This window comes from Arachis stenosperma, chromosome 6 (genome assembly GCF_014773155.1).
Source record: "Arachis stenosperma cultivar V10309 chromosome 6, arast.V10309.gnm1.PFL2, whole genome shotgun sequence".
In the NCBI taxonomy this organism is placed as follows: Eukaryota; Viridiplantae; Streptophyta; class Magnoliopsida; order Fabales; family Fabaceae; genus Arachis; species Arachis stenosperma.
In genome coordinates, this window is record NC_080382.1 from 136740647 (window position 1) to 136762985 (window position 22339).

Below are 22339 nucleotides of genomic sequence, written 5' to 3' on the forward strand. Positions count from 1 at the left end.
TTAGCTACTAAAAATATACTTGATTTAAATAAAAAACTTTAAAATAAAATTAAAATAAAATAAAACTTAAAAATAATTTTAAAAATTTTAACAGTTAGTATGTTTTACTGTAAAATTTAAAATCACAAGGTTATTTCACACATGTAATAACTAATAATATGCAATTATTAGGTGGTGGTCAGTCATCAACTTAGAAAATGTTCTTTAAAATTACCATAAGCATTTGCAAATAAAGAACACTAAGCGGCAACAAATAGTGTTGATCGTTTCTATGTTGTTTTCTATTTTCACCTTCATTTGCAATTTACACAAACCCTGAAGAACAAAATGGATGAAGAAGAGAGAAGAATCCTCCTCGACAGGGAAAGGTACCAGATCGAACAGATTCGCCAGCTCGATCTTGAGGAGTTGCAGATCGAGGAGGTTGATGATATTCTCGAATCTTCCGATGAAGACACTGACCCTACGTAATTCGCCTTATTCTTGTTCTTTCCTATGATTTTTCTCGATTCTATGGCGTTTAATTCGATTTAGCTATTATTATTTGCGATTCTTGAGAGCTACAGCTGAAAATTCTATTTGGATGTGCTATATTAAACTGAAACAGAATGCTAAAATGCCTTATATACTTGGTTTCTTTCGTTTTTATTTGTTTTTGGTTCAATTGTTATTGAAATATGAAAAAGGTGTTGTTATAGGATTTGATGTAGTAGAGGCACAGTTAGCTGATTTTCATGCTTGGGAAATTGCAATTTGCACATGGATTCGGTATAATGGATCAAATTGAACTTTTTCTTAGTGTTACTGAGAGTCTATCGTTCACGCTGTGTGGTTTACAGTGGTCGCGGATTTGGCGGCGCAACCTTCGATGGCGAGTTCACTTACAATACCTGCGTAGTATCCTTACATTCATATTTGGGTGGTAGGTATTTGTCTATTGGACTTGGTTGTATATACGTTCCCTTTTCTACTGTTACATGTTATTGTTTCATGTGAAGTGTGATAACTTGCATGTCACAGAGGTTGAAGACGCACGCCATAGGACAGCTTTCTATGATGGTGGTGCTGTATTGAACACTCCGCTTTTCTGTCTAGAAGGTATCTATGTCATCCTTCACGGATTTCAGTTTCATGGTCTTTTATCTTATAACATGGTTTTTTGTCAAAACTGACAGTTCTGTGGTTCTGCATTGTTGTCCTACTTTTATACACAACAAGTAGCTGAATATTCGTGTAAAATATTGATAACATCTTGTTAAAAAGGCATAATGTCTTTGCAGTGTGCTTATGGATCATGTTTGAACATTTGAATCATCATTCTTTCTCTGAATATGAGTTACTGTCCTCTAAAACTATTCAATTTATAAATTAAAAAAGAGGTTTTGCTTTCACCATGGTAGTCCTTGTCAATCTTTTGCTTTTTCACTTGCCTTATTTTAAGGTTCTTTCTTTTGTTATATGTCTATTGGCGTCTGGATGGAATTTCAGGTGTCCTAACCTTTTCATTGTGCAGCACTGTCTTATGGTGCTTTTGCTCATTTTTATTTTGGGTCTCTATTCTACTAATGATTGTTGAATATATTCTTTCAAATGGTCAACTTTATTGCTCCTGGAGTAAAATTGGTGCAAAATTGCCATCGCTTGACTTATCATCTTGTCATCCTCAATCTCATTTGCTTTGTGTAAATTCTTACTTACAGAAAGAACTGATGCTAATCCTAGCAATATTCAGGTGTCGTACTCTTTCCTGGGGCTACCCTTCCCCTGAGAGTGACTGAAGCAAATCTTGTGGCTGCTATTGGGAGAGCTTTGCGTCAGGTTGATGTTCCTTACACTATTGGTGTGGTAGGTGAACTTATTACCATGTCTGCTCATTCTTTAGTCATGCTTTGGATTCTTTCAGCTGTCCTTCAAAACATGAATTACATATACTTGTGGGTGCCTCTCCAGATTCGAGTTCACAGGGATACTGCAAATTATAGGATGAAAGCCGCAAGTGTTGGAACGACTGCAGAGGTATTTCCTGCCAACTATTGTGCTGTTTGTGACGTATTCATACTGAGGAAACCTTCTTTAGTTGTTATTCTAGAGTTTCACATCACAATATGTCCTGATTTGTTAACCAATAATCAGTGGTTATCTTGTTCATGATGGCTCAGTCTTTCTGGACTACGGTTAGAAGATATCCCAATGCTATTTCTTGCCCTCTATCCATACTGGTTGATTGAAATCATATTTTGGGTGACAAATATCTGACCAAAGTCTTCATCAATATTGGTTGGTAACCTTTTGGATTGTGCCAGCTCCACTTTTGGCATGCATTAAAGCATTTCCTTGTCGTTGAGCAATCACAATAGCCATTAGCCTTTCTCAGCAGCATACTGATTAACCAACCATAAGTATGATTATCTCCTTCAAAAGATAGGATCCCTTTTCTCTTCTGATGAACCCCCCCCCCCCCCCCCCTCTCTCTTCCTCTTGTCTTACTACTCCCTGTTATGTTTCATATTTGGTGATATCTATCCAGGGCTCTAAGGATTGAAAACTCTAATACTTATAGATAGGAACCTCATAATGGAATAGGAAAAATGTAGAAAAAATGTTTGTATATGAATAATGATGGAACTTAATCAGATTAGAACAGCCTGTCTACTGAATATTTAGAAAAATGATTTTGTATGAGCAACATGAAGGCCTCAACACTTCCCAAACCTGTCATGTCACATCACATGCAACCCCCCATCTCTGTGTCTCTCTCTCTCTCTCTCTCTCTCTCTCTCTCTCGGACAAATCAGTTTATACATGTGCATATTTATACTCTGTACAATATTGAATGCTGAAGGTTTAGTAAGATGAGAAGCACTGTATTGGTGATCCACGACTTAATAATTGCTAAGCTACACTCTTTACATGTGTGTTAGTTCTAACAACTTGTGAAACCCATCCCGATAGATTCGACAATATGGGCGCCTGGAGGATGGTTCATTGAATTTGGTCACCCGTGGACAGCAACGCTTTCATCTGAAAAGACATTGGATTGATGCAGAAGGAGTGGTGAGAATACTATCATGTTTACTTCCTTTTATCCGCATTGGTTGTTAAAGGTTCATGACTCTCTATCCATTTGTCTTTTTCCTTCCCTTCGTTTGGTTGGGGTGGTGGTTCTTAGCCTAATGGAGAGATACAGATTATTGAGGAAGACATGCCATCGAGAATGCCACGGGATGCTTTTGGGAAGTTAGCACCTTTGAGTAATATACCACATAGTTGTGTCGTCTCACGTCTTCTACCCTCAAAGTATTCTCACCTAGGAGTGTGTGGATCTAAAGTTGGGGTAAATGATTCAGAAACAAATTCAGAAGATAGCTTTGAGAGTGAGCTTTCGCCAATGGATAGGAGAATGCACCATTCAATCATTGGCTCTGGCTATGACCATGACTTGATGGATGAATCAGCAAGCAGTGGTGATGATAAATTCTTGTATGAGTCTGATCAGGAAATTAGGTCTAACCAAAATGATTCTGACTCCTTGAGATTGTTGCTCTCTAACTATGGAAAAGATGCTGAAATTCAAGATTCAAGAATTGGGCATTGTTCTACTTCGGGAAAGCAGTCTTCCATAAGGGAACAGCTTAGGTGCCGTAAAACTATCGATGTCTGCTCATCACATAAAATGTCAAGAGCATTCTGGCCTCATTGGGTATATCGTATGTTTGACTCATATTGGCTTGCACAAAGAGCTTCAGGTAATTTGGCTTTGCCTTCTCCAACTCTTTATCTGTCATTTCATCAATGTTTATTTTTTGTAACATCGTTATAATATAAGTTGCTTAATTATGTTTTGCTTTTGTTTCTACATACTGATCGGTCCTAATGATTCTAATTCAAACATGAATGTGTTAGAAATCTTAGAATCTCCAGGAACAGTCTTCTGGATTGGCAAGTGTATAATACTAACTAATGTATGCTTTTGTCCATTTTCCATTTTAGCTCAGATTTTTCTATCCCAATGTGATTGAGATATCGAATTTGTCATTTATAAGTTAACAAGACTAATATGCTAGTGTAATATTTAGTCTAATAAGAGTGTAGAAAGGTAATCAAGCTGCAAAACTTGAAAGTAGTTTGGTATTCAGTCTAATAGTACTGTGCAAAATGTATTTAAAACAGTAGAGATGAATAAGAATGAGATAGGTAAACAAACTGGAAACTTAAAATGTTAGGAGCCTTCATCGTCCCCAAGAATCTCCCGACTTCTGCTCAAGTGATTCAGCAAGAGTTCCCTCCCATATAGAGCTAACTGCAGAAGGCACTCCTTCTCGGTCCTAGTCAGCATAACTTACTTCCTTACCAAACTCACATGCCCCACTTGGATCCAGGTCACCCTTGATCGTGTGTTTGTGTCAGTGCAACTCTCTCTTTGTAGAGTAACCCTTAGTTTAATATTCTGGGCCTTGATGCTGGGGTTCCTACTTCATTTTTTTTTTTTTTTGACAGAAGAAAACATTTCATTCATAAACATAGCCAAGCGGCAGTTACAGATAGGAGAGATAACTTAGATCTAAATGTAAAGAACAAGATCAGATATGTTCTATGTTGAACTCTAAATGGAGAGTGGGCCCAATATTCAATAACGAGGGATCTTTACCATGCAAAAACAGAGACATATATGAGTCTCTATAGTTTTTTCAGCTACACACAAAGTGCTGCAACAATCTGAAATACCCATTCTTCTTCTCCACTTAAATCTAAAATCTCTTATGGTCTGAAAGTAGTTCCATGAACAAAAAGCCAACTTCACTATATTCTTCTCCCAGATCTGTATCAACATATTCAAACCAACCACAAAGGGGAAAAAACACCACAAAAGGGAGAGAAAACACCACAAAGGGATATTGAAAGGGAAACATCAGAAACAAAAACAAATAAACAAAACCCAACTAAAAGCTCAGTAAGTCAGAGGGGGAGTGGGGAGTGGGGGAAGAAACAGAGGATATATATATATATAGAGAGAGAGAGAGAGAATTGATTCTTAATATTTGATTATATTTCTTACTTAATTGATTCTTCTTTGTTGATTAATAATATAGTAAATTGGTATTGTATTAAAAAATGGATCTAACAAATTAATTTTGGTTCTTCTATGTTGGCTGTCAGTAATCACTTAGGGTAAAATCTAATAATTGTAATTGTAATATGTAGATATGTGGAAGCAAATAGTTGGGGCGCCAAGCGTGGATGGTCTTGTCAAAACGCCTGATGTTTTATCATTTTATATTGCCAGTAAAATACCTGTTTCTGAATCTACAAGACAGGAGCTTTTGGATATTGATGGCATTCCATACCGACTGCGCAGGGAAATTGAATTACTAGAGAGTATTGATCTTGTTCGGTGTAAGATCTGTCAGGTAATAATTATGTCTCTGAAGATCCCTGATGTTTTCAATGCAGATAGATATAAACAGTTTGGGATTGTGTTATTCCTTTTAAGTGCACAGGACTAAAGTGAGGCTTGTTTCAACATTCTGAATTTGCAGGCTCTAATTGCAAAGCGAAGTGATATGTTAGTGATGTCTAGTGAGGGTCCTCTTGGTGCGTATGTAAATTCAAATGGTTTTGTGCACGAGATAATGACTCTATCGAAGTCAAAAGGCTTAGCCCTCATGGGGCCACCAGTTACAGAATATAGTTGGTTTCCCGGGTAAGTTTCAGTGCAATTTCATTTCCTCCGATTCTTTGATTGCCATAAGCATATCAGTTTATTTATATATGGAAAATGATATTTGTATACCCAAAAGGGTGGTATACCGATATTCATTTAGACGTCAACTTAATCACCCATTAGATTAAAGGTGGACTAAGAAGTGTCTAGAGTGGACATCAAATTAGATGTACAAATAACTGACATTTATAAATAGGGTGTTTTAAGAACCTATATTTTTTTATTTTAAATTAATTTATTTTATTTTAACTAATCAAATCAAATGTGGTAACAATATGACTGCAATCACTAAGGCTAGATGCACAAAATAGATACAACAGGAGAACGGAAAAATAAAAACCTTGTGAAGCATCTTCTCCCACTCATCCCAAAAGGCCCCTAATTTACGTGGTCGACCCTCTTTCCCAGCCAAATTCCTCATCCATGCTCATTTTCCGCTGCCACATTAGCAATTTGTTATTTTCTGGCCACATTATGAAACTTGAGTTTGTTTGAAATGAGACGGATAAATTGAAACCAAGCTGCTATTCTTCTGGGTAGTTTTCAAATAACAGAGCTGGGGATGTAAATCAATATTATTCTTTGATTAAAGGCTCCATGATGTTGGAGTACATTCTATTGGATTGTTTGAAAAGAAGATAACATGTTGGTCAAATTTCTGCACTTTGGCAGGTATGCATGGACAATCGCAAACTGTGGTACATGTGAAATTCACATGGGGTGGCTTTTTACGGCCACCAACAGAAAACTGAAGCCCAGGTCATTTTGGGGAATACGTAGCTGTCAAGTTGCAGAAGAAATGCGCTAAACCTCCAATTCTGGTTTAGTGGCCAAGTAGTTGAGATCTTTATACATTCACAACTAACTCAATGGAAATTCATAGTAGGATGCTGAAAATTGTATCATTGTGTGTATGCCTTTCTTTTTTACATTCGTTGAATAAAAGAAAAAGGATCATGCATATACAGACAGGTCATTCATGATGCTGAGTTCTTTATGTAGTTAGAGTAGAATAAATTTCCATAATAGTCCATGAGATTTACGGGATTACCCAATTTGATCTTCGAGGTTCCAATTTCACCATAGTGGTCTTTGAGTGTTTTTCTGGTGATGACTCGGCCATTTCAGTGAAGACGTGGCTACAATGTGCCATGTTAGTTCCTCCGCCACCCCACACCCTACACCTCTGCCACCCTCTTCTCCTTCCCCTCCCACTACACGGCACTCTCATCCTCAACTCTCTCCATCCCTCTCCCCCCTCTCTCCATCCTATCCTGCTCTCTTCTCACCAGAATATGGAAGAGCCCCAGGCCACTGAGGCCTTGCATTATATCTAGATCTATGATGTGAACCCTTTTTTCTCTCTCGAACGCTTCTTGAATTGCTTGGTTGGCGGTGAAGTGGGAGAACTTGATGAAGGGGCTGATTCCGTTGAAGACTTGGAAAGCAGAAGCGACTTTCTGGCTGTGAGGAACGATTGGCAGCGTTGCGTAGATTACAAGGCAAGAGCTTACCATTTCTGTGGCGCTGCTCGTGGTGGTTGCCGGTGTTGTAACAAGATCTTCTTCAGGTTGCTGAGGTGGCTTCCCTTGCGGTGGCAGCGGCGGTGATGGTAAAGTATTGGCCAATGAAACTGAATTGTTGTTAGAATCTAACGGTGTTGGCGGTACTACAGGCTAGTACTGATTCAAAGATGAATCTTGAAAATGCATAGTGCTGTAAGCATGCATGTTTGAAGTATTTGTTTGCTTCATAACCGAAGCTTTGTTTTGTGGAGGTGGTGGTGGCGGCGGTGCTGCAGCCCCAGCACCGGTGGAGGAGTCAGAAGTGAGGAGGTAGAGCCTGTACTCAAGAAGCATGGCCACGTTTGGGTTGCAAGGGTATATAATCTCCCTGACGTTGTTGATGAGCTGAGGGATTGAGACACTATTAGAGCTGTGAGTTAGATCCTTCAATATTCCATCGATCCAATTAGAAGCGGCTGAAGTTTCATCCATGGAAGAAGAAGAAGGTGAAGAAGTAACAGCCTCAACAATATTTGCAGTGTTGTTCCTTATACTTGTGTTGTTGTTTCTTTGGGTTTGTGAAGATGAAAAGAGTGGCAAACTGGGGAATCCGCAAATAACAAGCATAGTGAGATATATTAACCTTAGATTCTAGTGAGCATTCTTATCTACCAAAATTGTTTTGTAACGGAAGACAATGGAGAAGAAAAATGAGTCATCTATGTCCGAATACTGGGAACAACACTCAAGGTATAAATTCATCAAAGATATAGACAAGAACTTGAAGTACTTCCATAAGGTGGCAACAATTAAACACAGAAGAAAACTGATCTTGGAATTACAAGGAAGAAGAAAGCTAAAGAACGAGAATTAAGTACTGAGAAGATTTTTCAACAACTTGTATTCTTAAGAGGGATATACCAAGAATCTGGTTTGGTGGTGACTTGGTAAAGAAGATCAAAGAGAGAAGGCAGAAGAAACTGAAGCTATTCCCTCGGATGAAGAAATTAGAATGGCAGTGTGGCCACGTGGATTGTCGAGAGTTTCATAAAGAAGACATAAACATTGGGCTTGGACTTCCGTCATACTGTGAAAGTTCTTTAGCGATAGCTTTAGATGGAATCGTCATGCCAATGAGCCTTAGCTCAAGTGGCACAAGTTCCCTTTCTTACTTAGAGGTCTCAGGTTCGAGCTTCATCAATCCATCGACCAAAAAAAAAAAGATGGAATCGTTATAATGATTTTTCTCCTCTATGGAGCTCTTCTTTTCTCAATAGGAGAGTCTTCTAAAGAATTTTGGGTTCTTCTCCAAAAAGAGAGTTACTTTCAACCTTGTTTCGATAACCAAATCTATATTCTCACATAATCCTCGCTCAACTTGAACCTCCAAAATCACTGAAAACCTGAAATACACAACAACTTATTTTTAGCAACCTACAACATGAACAATATCGAAGGAAAAGTCATCAAACTCAACAAGCCAGGAGAACTGGGATATAAGAAAGTCTGCTTAAATGTGGTGGGCAAGTTAATAAGTGACAAGGAGATAAATTTTAAAACATGTAAGAATGCTTTGCTAGGAATGTGGGAAACCCTCAAGGTGTTGCAATTACAGACATTGGATGGAAGAAGATGTTATTCAGCTTCAAAGACAGGAAAAAAGGGCTGCAGATTATTCAGAATGGTCCATGAAATGTCAAAGAAAATTTGGTCAATCTTAGATTATATGTAAGAACCGCAATTAATCAAACCGGTTAATTAAGTGATTATATTGTCCAATTTTGATTCCAAAAAGTTAGAGTGAGAATTTGAGGTTTTAAACATCATTTTTGGACTCAGTGGGTCTTTCTGAGTCAGAAAATGTGTTTTCTGTGAAAAACCGTGAAAAGCCGCAAACCGACAGTTGAATTGGTTCAAGTCTGCCCGGTACTGCGCAAGAAAAAGTAGAAACAGTCAAAAACCTTAGAAAAATAGTAGAAATGGAAAACCGAGCGTTAATTTTAAAGATTTGGACCGAAGTTAGGCCAAACGGGCTAAAAACGCTAACGGATTGAACTGAGCCCAAGTTGGGCCCAAGTCCAACATATATAAAGGTTCATTTAATGAACCCTAGCCTCATAAACACACACACTTCAGAAATTGAAAGAGGGAGAGAAGAAGAGGTTGAACCCTAATCACCTCAATCTTCTTAAGCTCATATCTTGAGTTCTAGAGCTCCGATTTGCGTGTGTCAGCGGCTACGCGTTCCTTGTGAAGAGCTCTACAAAATCCATCCAAGAAACTCTAGAGGTAAGCTCAAAATTCTCCCAGTTCTTCTCTCCGAAATTTCGGGTACCTAGGATTTTTGATTAAGTGAGTTTTTGTGATTCTTGATGTTTAGGTTCACTCTAATCCTTGCTTAGTTTTGGGTTTTGCCATCCAAATCTGTTGGGAAAGGTAAAAGGCTTTGATCTCTTATGAACTTTTGATTTATGTTGAGCCCTAGGTTGATTTTGTAGTAATTTATATGTATATAGCTTGATTATTGTGAGTTTGGGGCTTGCTGGTGCTTGTTGGAGCTACATTGGTGGTTGGATTTTGGTTGAAAGCTCATTTGGTTCATATCGGGGGATCGACCAATGTATGGTTTCGGTTTCCTCTATGTAGTATATAATATTCATGGACACTTAAGCTAGTGACCCATAAAATAGGATTGGATTTGAATGGTTGATGAGTGGTTTAATGATATTGTATGATGATGTTTGATGAATGATGATTTGGAGTTTGATATTGATGATTAATAGTGGTATGATGAGGATAAATTATTTGGGAAGTTGAGGAGTGAATTATGTTGATAAGTGTGATATTGGTGTTGATTGATTGGTGATGTAGTTGAAAAATTGTTAATGAAGTGTGATGATATATGAGATATATTGATATTGATGTTGTGGATAAAGAAAAGTGAATGAAAAATGTGGTAAGTTTGGTGTAATATGATATAGGGGATTGATTTTGATGAAAAGTGGAGTTTGGAATGGTTTGGTTTAGTTTTGGTTGTGTTTTGCAAAGCAATTGTGAAAATTGTGATTTTGGGTAAAAGCGGAATTTTGGTGAACTTTGTCTGATTGTAACTTTTGCCTTGATTTTTAAAATTGGTTGAAATTTGTTTAGAATTAAAGATCTTTGAAAACCCTTTAAATCGGTATAAAGTTTGGGAAATTTGGAATTTTGTAGAGGAAGTTATGATCATTCAAAGTTGGTGTTGAAAAATTGGAAATTTTGCAAAGGTACCGAATTCTGAGTTTTTCTGGTATGTGCACACGCACACTCTGCGAAAACTGTGACATGTGCGTCTCCGCACACGCAGAGGCAGGCAATCTGCCTGTAGCATTGGCACAGTTTGTGTGCGCGCACACCAATGGAAAAATTGCAACCTGTGCGTACGCACAAACCTGTGCACACGCACACGTTGGGGAGGCCAGTCTGTTGGGGGCGCTGGCACAGGTTATGCGAGTGAACAGACCTTTTTATGTTTTGACACCTGTGCGTACGCACACTTTTAAAAATTTTCTGGACGTGCGCACGCACACCCCTGTGCGGACGCACATGCCCTGTTTCTCAAATTTTGCTTTGTTTTCAATTATTTCACCTTCCCGACGAAGTTGTAAGATTTTATAACACCTTTTAAGACTTTTGGACATATTTTTTGGTGCTCAAACATGGGAAATGGTTTAAGGGTTTTAGACACTATTATTTGGAAAATGTTAGCAAACGGAGTACTAGGTTTTTGTTGTTTTGAGGAAGGCTTGATGATGCGTGATGAATGGGTGATGAATGAGATGCGAAATCAAGGAACTGAGATGTAAATGAATAGTGGTTGAAAAGAGCCAAGGACACTGAATGAAGTGATGGATCCACTGTTTACTAAAAATATTTTTGAAAACCACTGTACTACTGTTTTATTCTAAGGTTATGAGACGCTATGCGCCTGGTAGGGACGGTGGTTAATCTCGCCTGTCGAGGTAGCGGCGGCAGCGTAAGGACGGTGGTTAATCTCGCTTGCGCTTAGATGTGAGGACGGAGGCAAGAGGTCCCGCTCACATCCCTTCGGATCATCAGAGTGTACAGGCGCAAAACCCTGGATAGTGATCCGAACACTATATCTCGAGGGTTCCCACACCATGATTCCGAAGGGCAACATCTCCATGGGGATGTGTCGGATTGATAGTTGAACCGACAATGTGATATCACAGCCAGTAGGGCAGACATTCATCATATGCATTTTCTACCTGCTTGTATGCTTTGCCGACTTGACATTGTTTTCCCTATCTGTTAAACATGTCTAATTGCTACTTGTATTAATTGTTGTATATGTCTCTACTTGTGTTTTACTTGTATTGTATATACTTGTGCTTTACTGGGGTTGAGGAGGTTCAGAAGGCGGTGGCGATGGGATCGCATGGTGGATCAGTTGGTAAAGATTGGAGGATAGCGGTGGTTGATTAGAGTAGAAATTTCCTAAGGTAGATTACCCTGTCATGGTGCTACGGCTTAAGTTGTATTGAGGAATTACATATTATGCTGTTTTGCTTTAGAATGCTTTAAGCTTGAATCTTGTGATGGATATGGAGTCTAAGATTGCCTTTGGTGTCCCGGGTCTTATATCCTACATCACTGGGAACTGTTACCATACTGAGAACCTCTGATTCTCATACCATATTTCTGTTGTATTTTTCAGATGCAGGTCGCAACCCACCTCGGTGAGTTGTATAGTTGGTGACAGGAGCGGAGGATCTAGATATCTTTTGGAGTCCTTTGAGTTATTATACGTATATGTCTCTCACTTTTGTATTTTGTTTCGCCTAGAGGCTTGTATTTGAGAGAACAAAACTTGCATAAGCTGTTTTTACTATCTGGTTTCATATATGGTCTGTACATGGCTAGCCGGCTTAAACTCCGCGAATCGTGGCTAGCGTCTTATGATATTATACTATTATACTTTGATGTTTTGTTATTCTATATCTGTTCTTATGTGTTAAGTCAGTAGCTTCGTTAGTACGTTTTGCGCTTTTAAAATCCTATTTTTGAGCTGTATTCTTCATCGGACTTCTAGATATTATTAATTCCTTCTATATAATATATGTAAAATCTTAGAATTGTCGTAACCTTTGATTAACCTTTGCTTTATAATGTGAGGTAAGACCTAGGCTAATTTGGGTGTTACATTATGGAGGGAGGGCGAATCAGTTTTTGATGTTGATCATGACTTCATGGAGTTTTGGATTCAAGTACATGGAATTCCATATGACTTCATGGACAAAGAGACAGGTATCCTTATCGGTGTAATGTTAGGAGTCTTGGCCGAAGCTGAAGATCCAAAAGTAGATGGCGTCCTCAGGCGACCATATCTAAGAATCAGGGTTAGCATCAACATCACTAAGGCGCTGCCTATAGGATTCTGGTTAGATAGAGAGAAGATGCCACCATTGTGGGTCTTTTTCAAGTATGAGAGGCTACCGGACAGCTATTGTTTCAACTGTGGTATACTAGGGCATGAGAAGAAAACATGCAAGAATCCAATAGTCATGGCATGCTAGGATCCAACAAAGAAGAAATACTCATTGGGACTGGGAGTAAGTCAAGGACGACCAGGTCCAACCATGGAAAGAGGCATCTTAAAACAACAAGGTTGGAGAGAGGAAGGGGAGGAGCAAGCGCGTGAACATCTGAGCCCTAATAGAGAGAGTGGTGAAGAAGAAAGCTCTGAGGAGATTAGGATTAGGATTGAGCGAGTACTGCAACAGAAAATCCGGGAGGAAAGTGTTTGGGAAAACCAAATGAGGAGAGAAGAAGAGATGACAGATGCAAAAAAGCAGGTAGAAGAAGTACCAAAAATTCCTAATTTTCAGGAAGAGAGGGATACGCAGTGTGACCTAGGAGCAGCCTATAAACTCAGCAGTCTCATTAAGGAGATAAGAGAGGAACAACGAATGGGCCAATAACAAAAAGGCCCAGAAGGGAGAAAGGAGGTATGAGGAGCAGAAATCAGGTGGAAACGGACAAATAAGGGATATTGGGCCTAACATAGGGGCATTACATCTGCAAGCATGAAATGTTGAAGAAAGTGGGCTTAATCATTATATAACTGAAAAAGGAGAAGTGAACAGCTATAAAATGGAAGATTGGAAGTTGGGCCTGGAAAAAAAGAAAAAAAAAACCATAGGCCAAGAATTAAAAAGACTTATGTTAGCAAGAACGAGGGAAAAACAAGCGTGTAAAGTCGAAACAGAGGGGAAGGAAAATCAAGAACCGCTGAAGGGTGGAACGGAGGATAATGCTTTAAGGAAGCTATCCAAGGAAGCTCAGAATGAAGAACATGAATTTCGGGGTCAGCATGTCAAACCTGGAGAGAACACTTACTATGTAGAGTTAGCAAGTGATGAAGATGAAGATAAAGGAACGGAAACACAGACAGACTGGGAAACGTGATTAGCTAAGAAGTTGGAATTGAAGCTAAACTTGAAAAGGAGATGAGAAAACAAACAGGTTCCATTGCTAACATATAGGGAATGGAAGGAGGAGCAAGAGAACAGGGAACCCAAGAAATTAAAGAATAGCATCACCGCTCTGGGCACAGGGGATCGAGTATCAGTTAGCCGTGCATGTCTCTGGTCAGATTAAGGGGATACAAATGGCTGAGGAGGCGGGCCTTAACATGCCCCAACCTCAGCCATGAGTATCATTAGCTGGAATTATTTGGAAATAGCGGTTGCCTTGACAATTTCTGAATTGTATAATCTATGTAAAAAAGTTAAGCCGCTTATAGTATTTTTAATGGAAACTAGGGCCAGTCAAGAAAAAATGAATAAGATAAGAAGAAGGCTAAATTTTGACAAGATATTTTGCGTAGAACCCCGGGGCTTGTCCGGCGGACTATGTTTGTTATGGAAATCAAATACTAATATCGATGTTTATGAGTGGTGTGATAATTATATTAAAGCTAGCATTAACATTAATAATGTTTTGAAATGGCAGGGAGTATTTGTGTATGGTAACCCAGTTTTCCAAAAGTGAAGGAAACTATGGCAGGAGCTTATGGTAAGTAATACGAGCAGGGAAGAACCTCAGCTTATTTGGGGGACTTCAATGATATTCTAAGTCAAGACAAAAAGGTAGGCATTCATCCACAATAAAAAATTTATTTAGATACTTTTAGAAGGTTTGTAGATGATAATGGTTTAATGGATATTGACCTTAAAGGAAGTAAGTACCATGGTACAACAATTCAAGAAACAACTTTATTACTAGGGAAAGACTAGATAGGGTGTTAGTGAATTGGAAAGGACTGCATATGTACCAGAATGTTATTCTAAAAACTACTCCGGCAATAAGTTCAGACCATTGTGCCTTAATTTTGGAAACACAACCGTGAGATCGGATAAAAAAAGAATTCAGGTTTGAGGCTTTTTGGACAGAGCATGAAGAGTGCGAAGAGGTAATTATGAGGAGTTGGCAGCAGGATGATGGAAACAGAAACTGTTGGAATCAATTGACTAGAAAGAGAAGCAGATGCAAGAGGGAGTTGATAGAGTGGAGCAAAAGAAAGTTTAAAAGAGCAGATAAAGAAATAGAAAAAAAAGAAAAGTGAGCTACATCAAGTATAACAGGGCGATATGACGGATAGAGATCAATGAAGAGAGAGAGAACTGAAGAACCAGATATCAGATCTTTGGAAACAAGAAGAAAAGTATTAGGGACAAAGATCAAGGTTGAAATGGTTAAAATGGGGCGACAAAAACACAACCTTCTTTCATGCAACAACAATACAGAGAAGAATGAGGAATAGAATTGACAAATTGAAAGATGAGGCAGGACATTGGATACAAGGAGAAGTAGACATAATGAGGTTAGCTAAGCTGTTTACTTCTGAAAGGGATAGGAACCTGAAACAGTGCATAAGAGATATACCAACAAGAGTCACTAGAGAGATGAATGATGAGCTAATGGCAATGATCAAAGACGAGGAAATTAAGGAGGCAGTCTTTAGTATGGGAAGCTTAAAAGCTCCGGGGCCAGATGGTTTAAACGGGCTATTCTTCCAACAGCATTGCGATATTCTGAGTAAAGAAGTGTGTGGTGTGGTGAGACAGATTTTTGAAGACGGCAGCTTACCAGAGGACTTAGGAGAAACAACTATTGTTTTGATTCTCAAAGTGAGTCAACCGGAAAGCCTGAATCACCTCAGACCCATTAGCTGCTGTAATTTCATATATAAGATTGTAACAAGGGTCTTGGTTGGAAGGTAAAGGAAAGTGCTAGAGGTCATCATATCTCCAGTTCAGAGCGTTTTTATAAAAGGAAGACTCATACAAGATAATATAGTAGTAGTACAAGAAGTGTTTCACAAATTAAATAGAAAAGGAAATCATGGAAGCAATGACATAGCCATCAAATTGGATATGAATAAGACATACGATAGATTGAAGTGGAATTTTTTGCAAAGGGTCATGAAAAAGTTCGGTTTTAGTAAAGAATGGGTGAAGTTGATGATGAGTTGCGTGAAAAGTGCTACTTATAGATTTAAAATAAATGAAAGATTGTCAACCAAGATCTACCCTCAAAGAGGTCTCAGACAGGGAGATCCTCTATCGCCCTATCTCTTTATCTTAGCAGCAGAAAGTTTTTCTGTTCTCATGGAAAAGGCGTTGAGGGATAACCTTATTTCAAGAATAAGGTTAGCTCCAACTGCGCCGGTCATCACTCATCTATTATTCGCTGATGATTGTATTATTTTTGCAGGTGCATAAGAAGAGGAGATTTATCAACTAATTCAGATCATAAATAAATATACAGAGGCATCAGGACAAAGAATTAATACTGAGAAATCTAGACTGATTTTTGGAAGTCAAGTATCTATCCAAAGGAGGGTAAATATTGAAGAGATCACCAGAATGGCGTCGTGGAAAGATCCTGGAAGATACCTAGGGTTACCGGCGAGATGGGGAAGATCAAAGAATAAGGCGCTGGAGTGGATACAAGAGAAGATTCTAGACAAAATGCAAGGATGGAAAGAGAAATTATTGAATCAAGTTGGAAAGGAGGTTTTGATAAAGGCAGTTATACAGGCGATTCCAGTCTATGCCGTGAACATCATCAAATTCCCTAAATCTTTTTGCAAGAAAATCGAATTAGCAATTGCGAGATTTTGGTGGACAAACAACGGAAAGAAAATAAGCATTCATTGGAAGAGATGGACAAAAATGACCAAGAGCAAATCAAATGGAGGCTTGGGGTTTAAGAATTTAGAATGCCAAAACATAGCACACTTGGCTAAGCAAGTTTGGAGACTTCTAAAGGAGGAGGATGCAATATAGGCTCGGATACTAAAGGCTATTTACTACCCTAATTGCAGCTTATGGGAAGCGGGAAAAGGAAGAAATGCATCATGGATATGGAAGAGTATATTGGAGGGAAGAGATTTCCTCAGAAGGAAGGGAAGATGGAGTGTAGGAAATGGAGCAGAGACCGATATTTGGGAAGATAATTGGGTGGTAGGAATAGACAAGTTGGGGAGAGACGAAGAAAATCGATTTAGAAGAGTGAGCGAGTTGGTAAGAGAGGGCGAGGGCTGGGACTTAAACAAAATTCATGACATATTCCATGGTAATGTGGATGAATTGATAACCAGAACGCCCATTAGTTTGATTAATAAAAAGGATCACTTTATTTGGCCGTATAGAAATGACAGACAGTACTCAGTCAGAACCGGATACCATCCTGCGAAGGAGGAAAAAGACTCAAAGGAAGAGACAAAACTCAGGAAAGCATCGACGATTAGAATTTGAGGGAGGTATGGGAGACTATTTGGAGATTACCAGTGCCAGGAAAGGTTAGAATGTTTTTATGGCAAGCAGTGCACAGAATTCTGTCAGTGAACACGAATTTATATCAGCACAAAATTGCAGTTACACCCACGTGTAGCATATGCCAGGAAGAGGATGAGACAATAAAACATGCACTACTTTTGTACCCGTTGACTAGAGCGGTGTGGTTTGGATCTAGCCTTCAAATTGTGCCTACGACCTATAATGTGAAATCTTTTGAAAAATGGATGATGAACACAATTGAAAAAATCAAGAGTGAGACAGGAAATGAACATGAAAAAATTTTGTGCAATTTGGGATGTGTTTGTTGGTGCATTTGGAAAGCGAGGAATCATCACATATTCCAGCAAACAAAAATCAATCCAGAACAGGCAGTAATCTATTCTGAGCATCTTGCAGCAAAATACCATAATGCAACAAAGGCACTCAATAGAGATAACAAACCTATGGTAGGCCGGAATGGTGAGAGTTGGAGAATTACCTGGAGGCCTCCACTACACAATAGGGTGAAAGTGAACACAGACGCGACATTTCACAGGGGAATAGGCATGGCAGCATTAGCAGCGGTGGTCAAAGACTGGCAAGGAAAAATAATCACTGGGACAACATTAACATTCAGGACAACATCAGCTTTAGCAGCAGAAGCTCAAGCATACAAAGAAGCTCTCATTCTCATTAAAAATCTACAGATAAAGAATTGCATATTAAAACAGATTGCTTACCTCTAATTCAAGCGATTAAGGCAAGAGCGCCCTTAGCTGAAGCAGACGCAATTATCATAGACATTCTCCAACTGCTGGAAGAGGCTCCGGATGTGGGAGCTACTTGGACTCCACGAGAAGGCAATAATTTAGCTCACCAACTGGCAGCGATGGCAGCGGGCAATCAACTACAGAGGCATTGGGCAGTTAATCCACCAGTACAGGTTAGGAATATAATCTGAACAGAAGCAGAATTCGCAATTCTTCAGCATAATCAATACAATTGAAATCAAGATAATCAGGTTTCAGTTTCAACCAGCCTTCAAAGATGCCTAAGAGATGAGGGGTTACCTGGGAGGGTGAAAACGGAAACCTGTGACATGCACGAAGCTGAAGGGGAAGAGCAGTTTCAACCCATGACTCTGCAACGGCCTATTAATGATACATCAACGAACTTATTACTGGGCAGGAGGTTATGCGGCAGAGGAGCAGCAGCAGCCATATGATGACTGTGAGACCAGGAACCTCACGGCAGACCCAGGTGTACCACCAGGAGCGTCAGCGACGCAGGTCTTCGGTGCCGGGTGACTATGGCAGAACCCAAGTGGAAAAGCTGCAAATCTGGGCTGGTGACATCGCTGAGGAGGACCGACTATGAGATCACCTCCATGCATCAAGTCGTCGAGCTGCTGATGGAAGGTTCGATGACAACGCTGGAGCGCCGAGATATTCGCTTTGAGGAAGAAGAGAAGAGCTTCGATTAGGGTCGGGTATTAAGGGGTTGGGTTGCTGGGCGAATTCGGATTCTAGCCCAAAACCAAGTCCAAAAAAAAGATGGAAGGTTAAATTTAGTCTTTGAAATTTTTATCATTAATTAAAATAATTTTTTATTTTCAAAAATAATTGAATTAATTTTTGAATTTACAAATTGTGAATATCTATTCGTCTTTAATTAAAATATTGTTAGAACTTTAACATGATCAAATAGTTGTTTCAAATTAATTAATTAAACTTATTTTAATATTTATACTAATATAAAACTAATTAACCAAAATGAGTCAAATTAAAAATAATTTTAAAGATATGTCTAGAAATTTTTTTAACTTTTTTTATATTTTGAAAATTTCAACAAAAAGTTAGATTAAATACATAAGATCTTTACTCTTTAAAATAAAGTTTAATTATTCTGTGAATCTTAAAGTTTTATCAAATTTTTAATTAAATTTTTATATATTTCTTTAATTAGATATTTATATTATTTTTTATTTTTTAATTATGTCTTTTTCGTATAAAAGATATTAAACTTAATAGAATATCTCTCTCAAAAAACATGTAGTTAAAGATCTAGTTAGGTTCTTAATTATGAATATTTTCAATTTATAGAGAAATATTTGGTTAAACATTTTTTTACATTCGGAAGGACCTGATTATAAAATTAAAAATAGTGTAAAGACTTAATTAAAAGAAAAAATATAAAAACCTAATTAAAAATTTGATAAAATGATAAAGACTAATAGAGTAATTAAACTAAAAAAATATTAAACCTAAGTGTTTAAACTTTTTAAAATCAAGTTATAGCAAACTTCCTCTTCGAACGTACGTATGTACGTGCTGCCACTACTATATCTTCTTTGTCTTCCTCTTCTTTAAAGTTATACTCTCTCATACCTATATTCATCCTTAAAGTTGTACTCTAGATCTGGAATCATCCTTTAAACAATTTACGTTACCTAGGCGCCATCGGAAAGCTGATACGGACTTGTTTTTGACACGTTGGCAAGGTAATAACTAACTGATGTGAAGGATGTAATACCCTAACTTTTAGCATGTCATGATCGTATTAAAAGTGAGGTATTACTGACCTATTTTCCATATTTACTGTTTAATACTGAGTCTTTAGTTCGATTTTGCGTTTCAATTTTTAGGAAAAAGCCAAAAAATTTTATTTCTATTATTTAAAATCATATATCAAAGATCTCCAAGCAATACTAGTCACATAGTTATTAATAATAATAAATATCATACAAAAAAATTCAAATGAAACTCAGATACAACTCCTATCCCTCTGTATAAAATAAAATCTTAACTAACAAATGCGAGGGAATTCTAGGAAAGCGACTCAACGCATAAACTTAACTCAAATAAGACTAATAATCGCCTGCATCTTTCAACTGAGTCTTCGAACCTATGTCACTGAAAGGGTGAAAGATTTTGGGGTGAGAACAAACCACACGTTCTCAGTAGAGAATGGGAATGCCGTAAGAGTAATGAAATAAAATGCAAATAATTAACTTTACTTAATAAAACTATATTTTTATCAAACCTTTTGAAAATACTTTTTACTATTACTTTATATAATTAATTACCTTCTTTAAATTTTCCGAACTTAAGACAAATCTCAATCGCAACCTCAGTTCTCAGTCACCTCAATACACAAACTAATAGCACAGAAAATAAATCAACACACAAACAAATAGCAATAAGACAAATAGCACAATCACAGAGAGACAAGATAAGCAAACACAATCAAATGCAAATGTGCAAACAATGATGATGCATGTCTAGTCCTATCGCATGTAATGAGCTCATTTGTCGGTTTCGACCCGCACCCAACGCAATCTGACTTGCAAGTCAGATAAGGAATTCCAGCGGCAGAACCTCTGCAAGTTTCTACTTCTTGCAGGCGCTAATTCTCCAGCTGAAGTATGCCGAACATGACCTCTGCAAGTACTTGCAGGCGCTGATTCTCCAGCTGAAGCATGTGCCACTTTCTCCTGAAAGTCATTCCATACATACGGGCATCCCCGCACAATCATTTACACATAAAGCCCACGACTTAACATTCTCACATCGGCACCCTAACTAGTTACTATTCGTCACCCTCTCGTGACCTTTTATTCCTTTTATAATCACATGTGCCGTGTTTTCTTTCCTCTTTCCTTCTTTCTCTTAACAAACCGAACTCAAAAATAATTTGAAACAAAATCTATTCTAAAAAAAATTGAATGTAAAACTTTATACTTTCTTAATAAATCAAGCTGAAAATAAGACTTTCTGTAATAAATCAAAATCAAATAGTTTTCAATAATTAAAACGTTTTCTTTGAAGTTAAGCTACTTTCTATTTTAATAAAATTCAAACATTTCAAATCTTATGTTATTGAGTCAAGCCAATAATGATTAATAAATCAAATTTCAATAATTTCTCAAAATAAGGTTATAAATCAGATTTTAAAAATAAAATCACTTTTCGTATATTTTTACAAAAATTGAACAACATTTTCCTTTAAAATTGGACTTCACCACCCTTTTCGCGTCCCAACCGAACCATTCTCAACCTTTTTTCAACCGTTTCCAACAAATCAAACCAAAATCAATCTCACCAGTTAATCACTCACAACAATGAAATCAATCATAATCACAACCATAACCCAAACTTAATTCATCAATTACTCATACAACAGGTTTTCAATAATCAACTCAACATATTCAAATTAATAAATAATCATAAATTAATCACCATTCACAGTCATAATTCAACCAATTTCATCACATTCCATTATATTCACAATCACCAACAATTTCAATCTCATCAATTTTTATCAGTTAATTAAACAAGACATTTATGAATTATGTGTAATTATTCACTAAATTTTAATGGCATTTGTAAATTAAAACAGTTAATTTTAAAATAAATTTCTTACTTTTGTATGAAATTTTAAAAAAACTTTTTGATCGAGCTGTTGAAAAAGAAGACGTCAGAAGTTGTTTGTACCTCTTAAAATTCCAATTGACCGAATTTAAAAAAAAAAGAATTATGTCACTGTCAACTTCTACCAAACAAAAATAATACTAATATATAAAAAAATACAAATATTTTGATCAAATTAGATTTTTTATTAAAATTACAGATTTCAAAAAATCGGACGCAAAAGTTCATGGCTTCCATGGAATCTCTCTTCTCTCACTCACGGTCTCTCGCTCTCTTTTCTTTCGTAAATGGCTTTGTGATGAAAAGAAAGAATAGATTAATGTTAAAGTTTTCAAAAGAAAAGGGTTAGGCGTCATGGAAAGGATATGTCATTGGTTTTATGTATACTTTCTCTATATATACATGCATGGATAAGCCACGTTTGGCTTTTCTTGCTTTTTGTTTCCTTAATTAAACCGCCAAATGAATGTAACTAATAATAATAATAATATTTATAGAAATCAATTTAAACTTTAACTAACAAAATAATTTTTAATAGATAATTTAAAATAATAAAATAAGTCATAATTAAATTAAATTTAAATAATTATAAAATTATATTTAATTATTTTTATTTAAAAATAATTTTTTTAAATAAATTCTTAATATAATATAATAATTTATAAATAATTAATTATTTAATTTTTAAATATTCTAAATTTTACAAAAGAAAAAATTTGTTTTATAACAATTTAGTCTCAACAGGCCAAAACCAATTTTAAAAACTTTAATCTCCAAATTTCTTTCGAATTCTGCATCTTCATCCATTGATGGAAGAGGAGGTGACAGCAAACGAAC

The 22339-nt window shown here is 37.2% G+C and overlaps 2 protein-coding genes across 2 annotated transcripts; one reads left to right on the top strand and one right to left on the bottom strand.

The window, feature by feature from the left end:
* The first annotated feature begins 205 nt into the window (after nucleotides 1–205).
* LOC130936032 (uncharacterized) lies at nucleotides 206–6762 on the top strand. The gene is made up of 10 exons (XM_057866002.1): nucleotides 206–467; nucleotides 840–922; nucleotides 1021–1098; nucleotides 1733–1845; nucleotides 1951–2016; nucleotides 2953–3054; nucleotides 3170–3746; nucleotides 5203–5408; nucleotides 5538–5701; nucleotides 6395–6762. The coding sequence occupies exons 1-10, from the start codon at nucleotides 328–330 to the stop codon at nucleotides 6528–6530; spliced, it is 1665 nt and encodes a 554-aa protein (XP_057721985.1). The 5' UTR covers nucleotides 206–327; the 3' UTR covers nucleotides 6531–6762.
* Nucleotides 6763–6781: 19 nt separating this feature from the next.
* Nucleotides 6782–8383, bottom strand: LOC130934746 (protein SCARECROW-like). Its single transcript, XM_057864284.1, has 2 exons — nucleotides 7480–8383; nucleotides 6782–7398 (listed from the first exon to the last, which is right to left on the bottom strand). Exons 1-2 carry the CDS (start codon nucleotides 7852–7854, stop codon nucleotides 6937–6939), a joined length of 837 nt encoding a protein of 278 aa, XP_057720267.1. The 5' UTR covers nucleotides 7855–8383; the 3' UTR covers nucleotides 6782–6936.
* Nucleotides 8384–22339: the final 13956 nt, after the last annotated feature.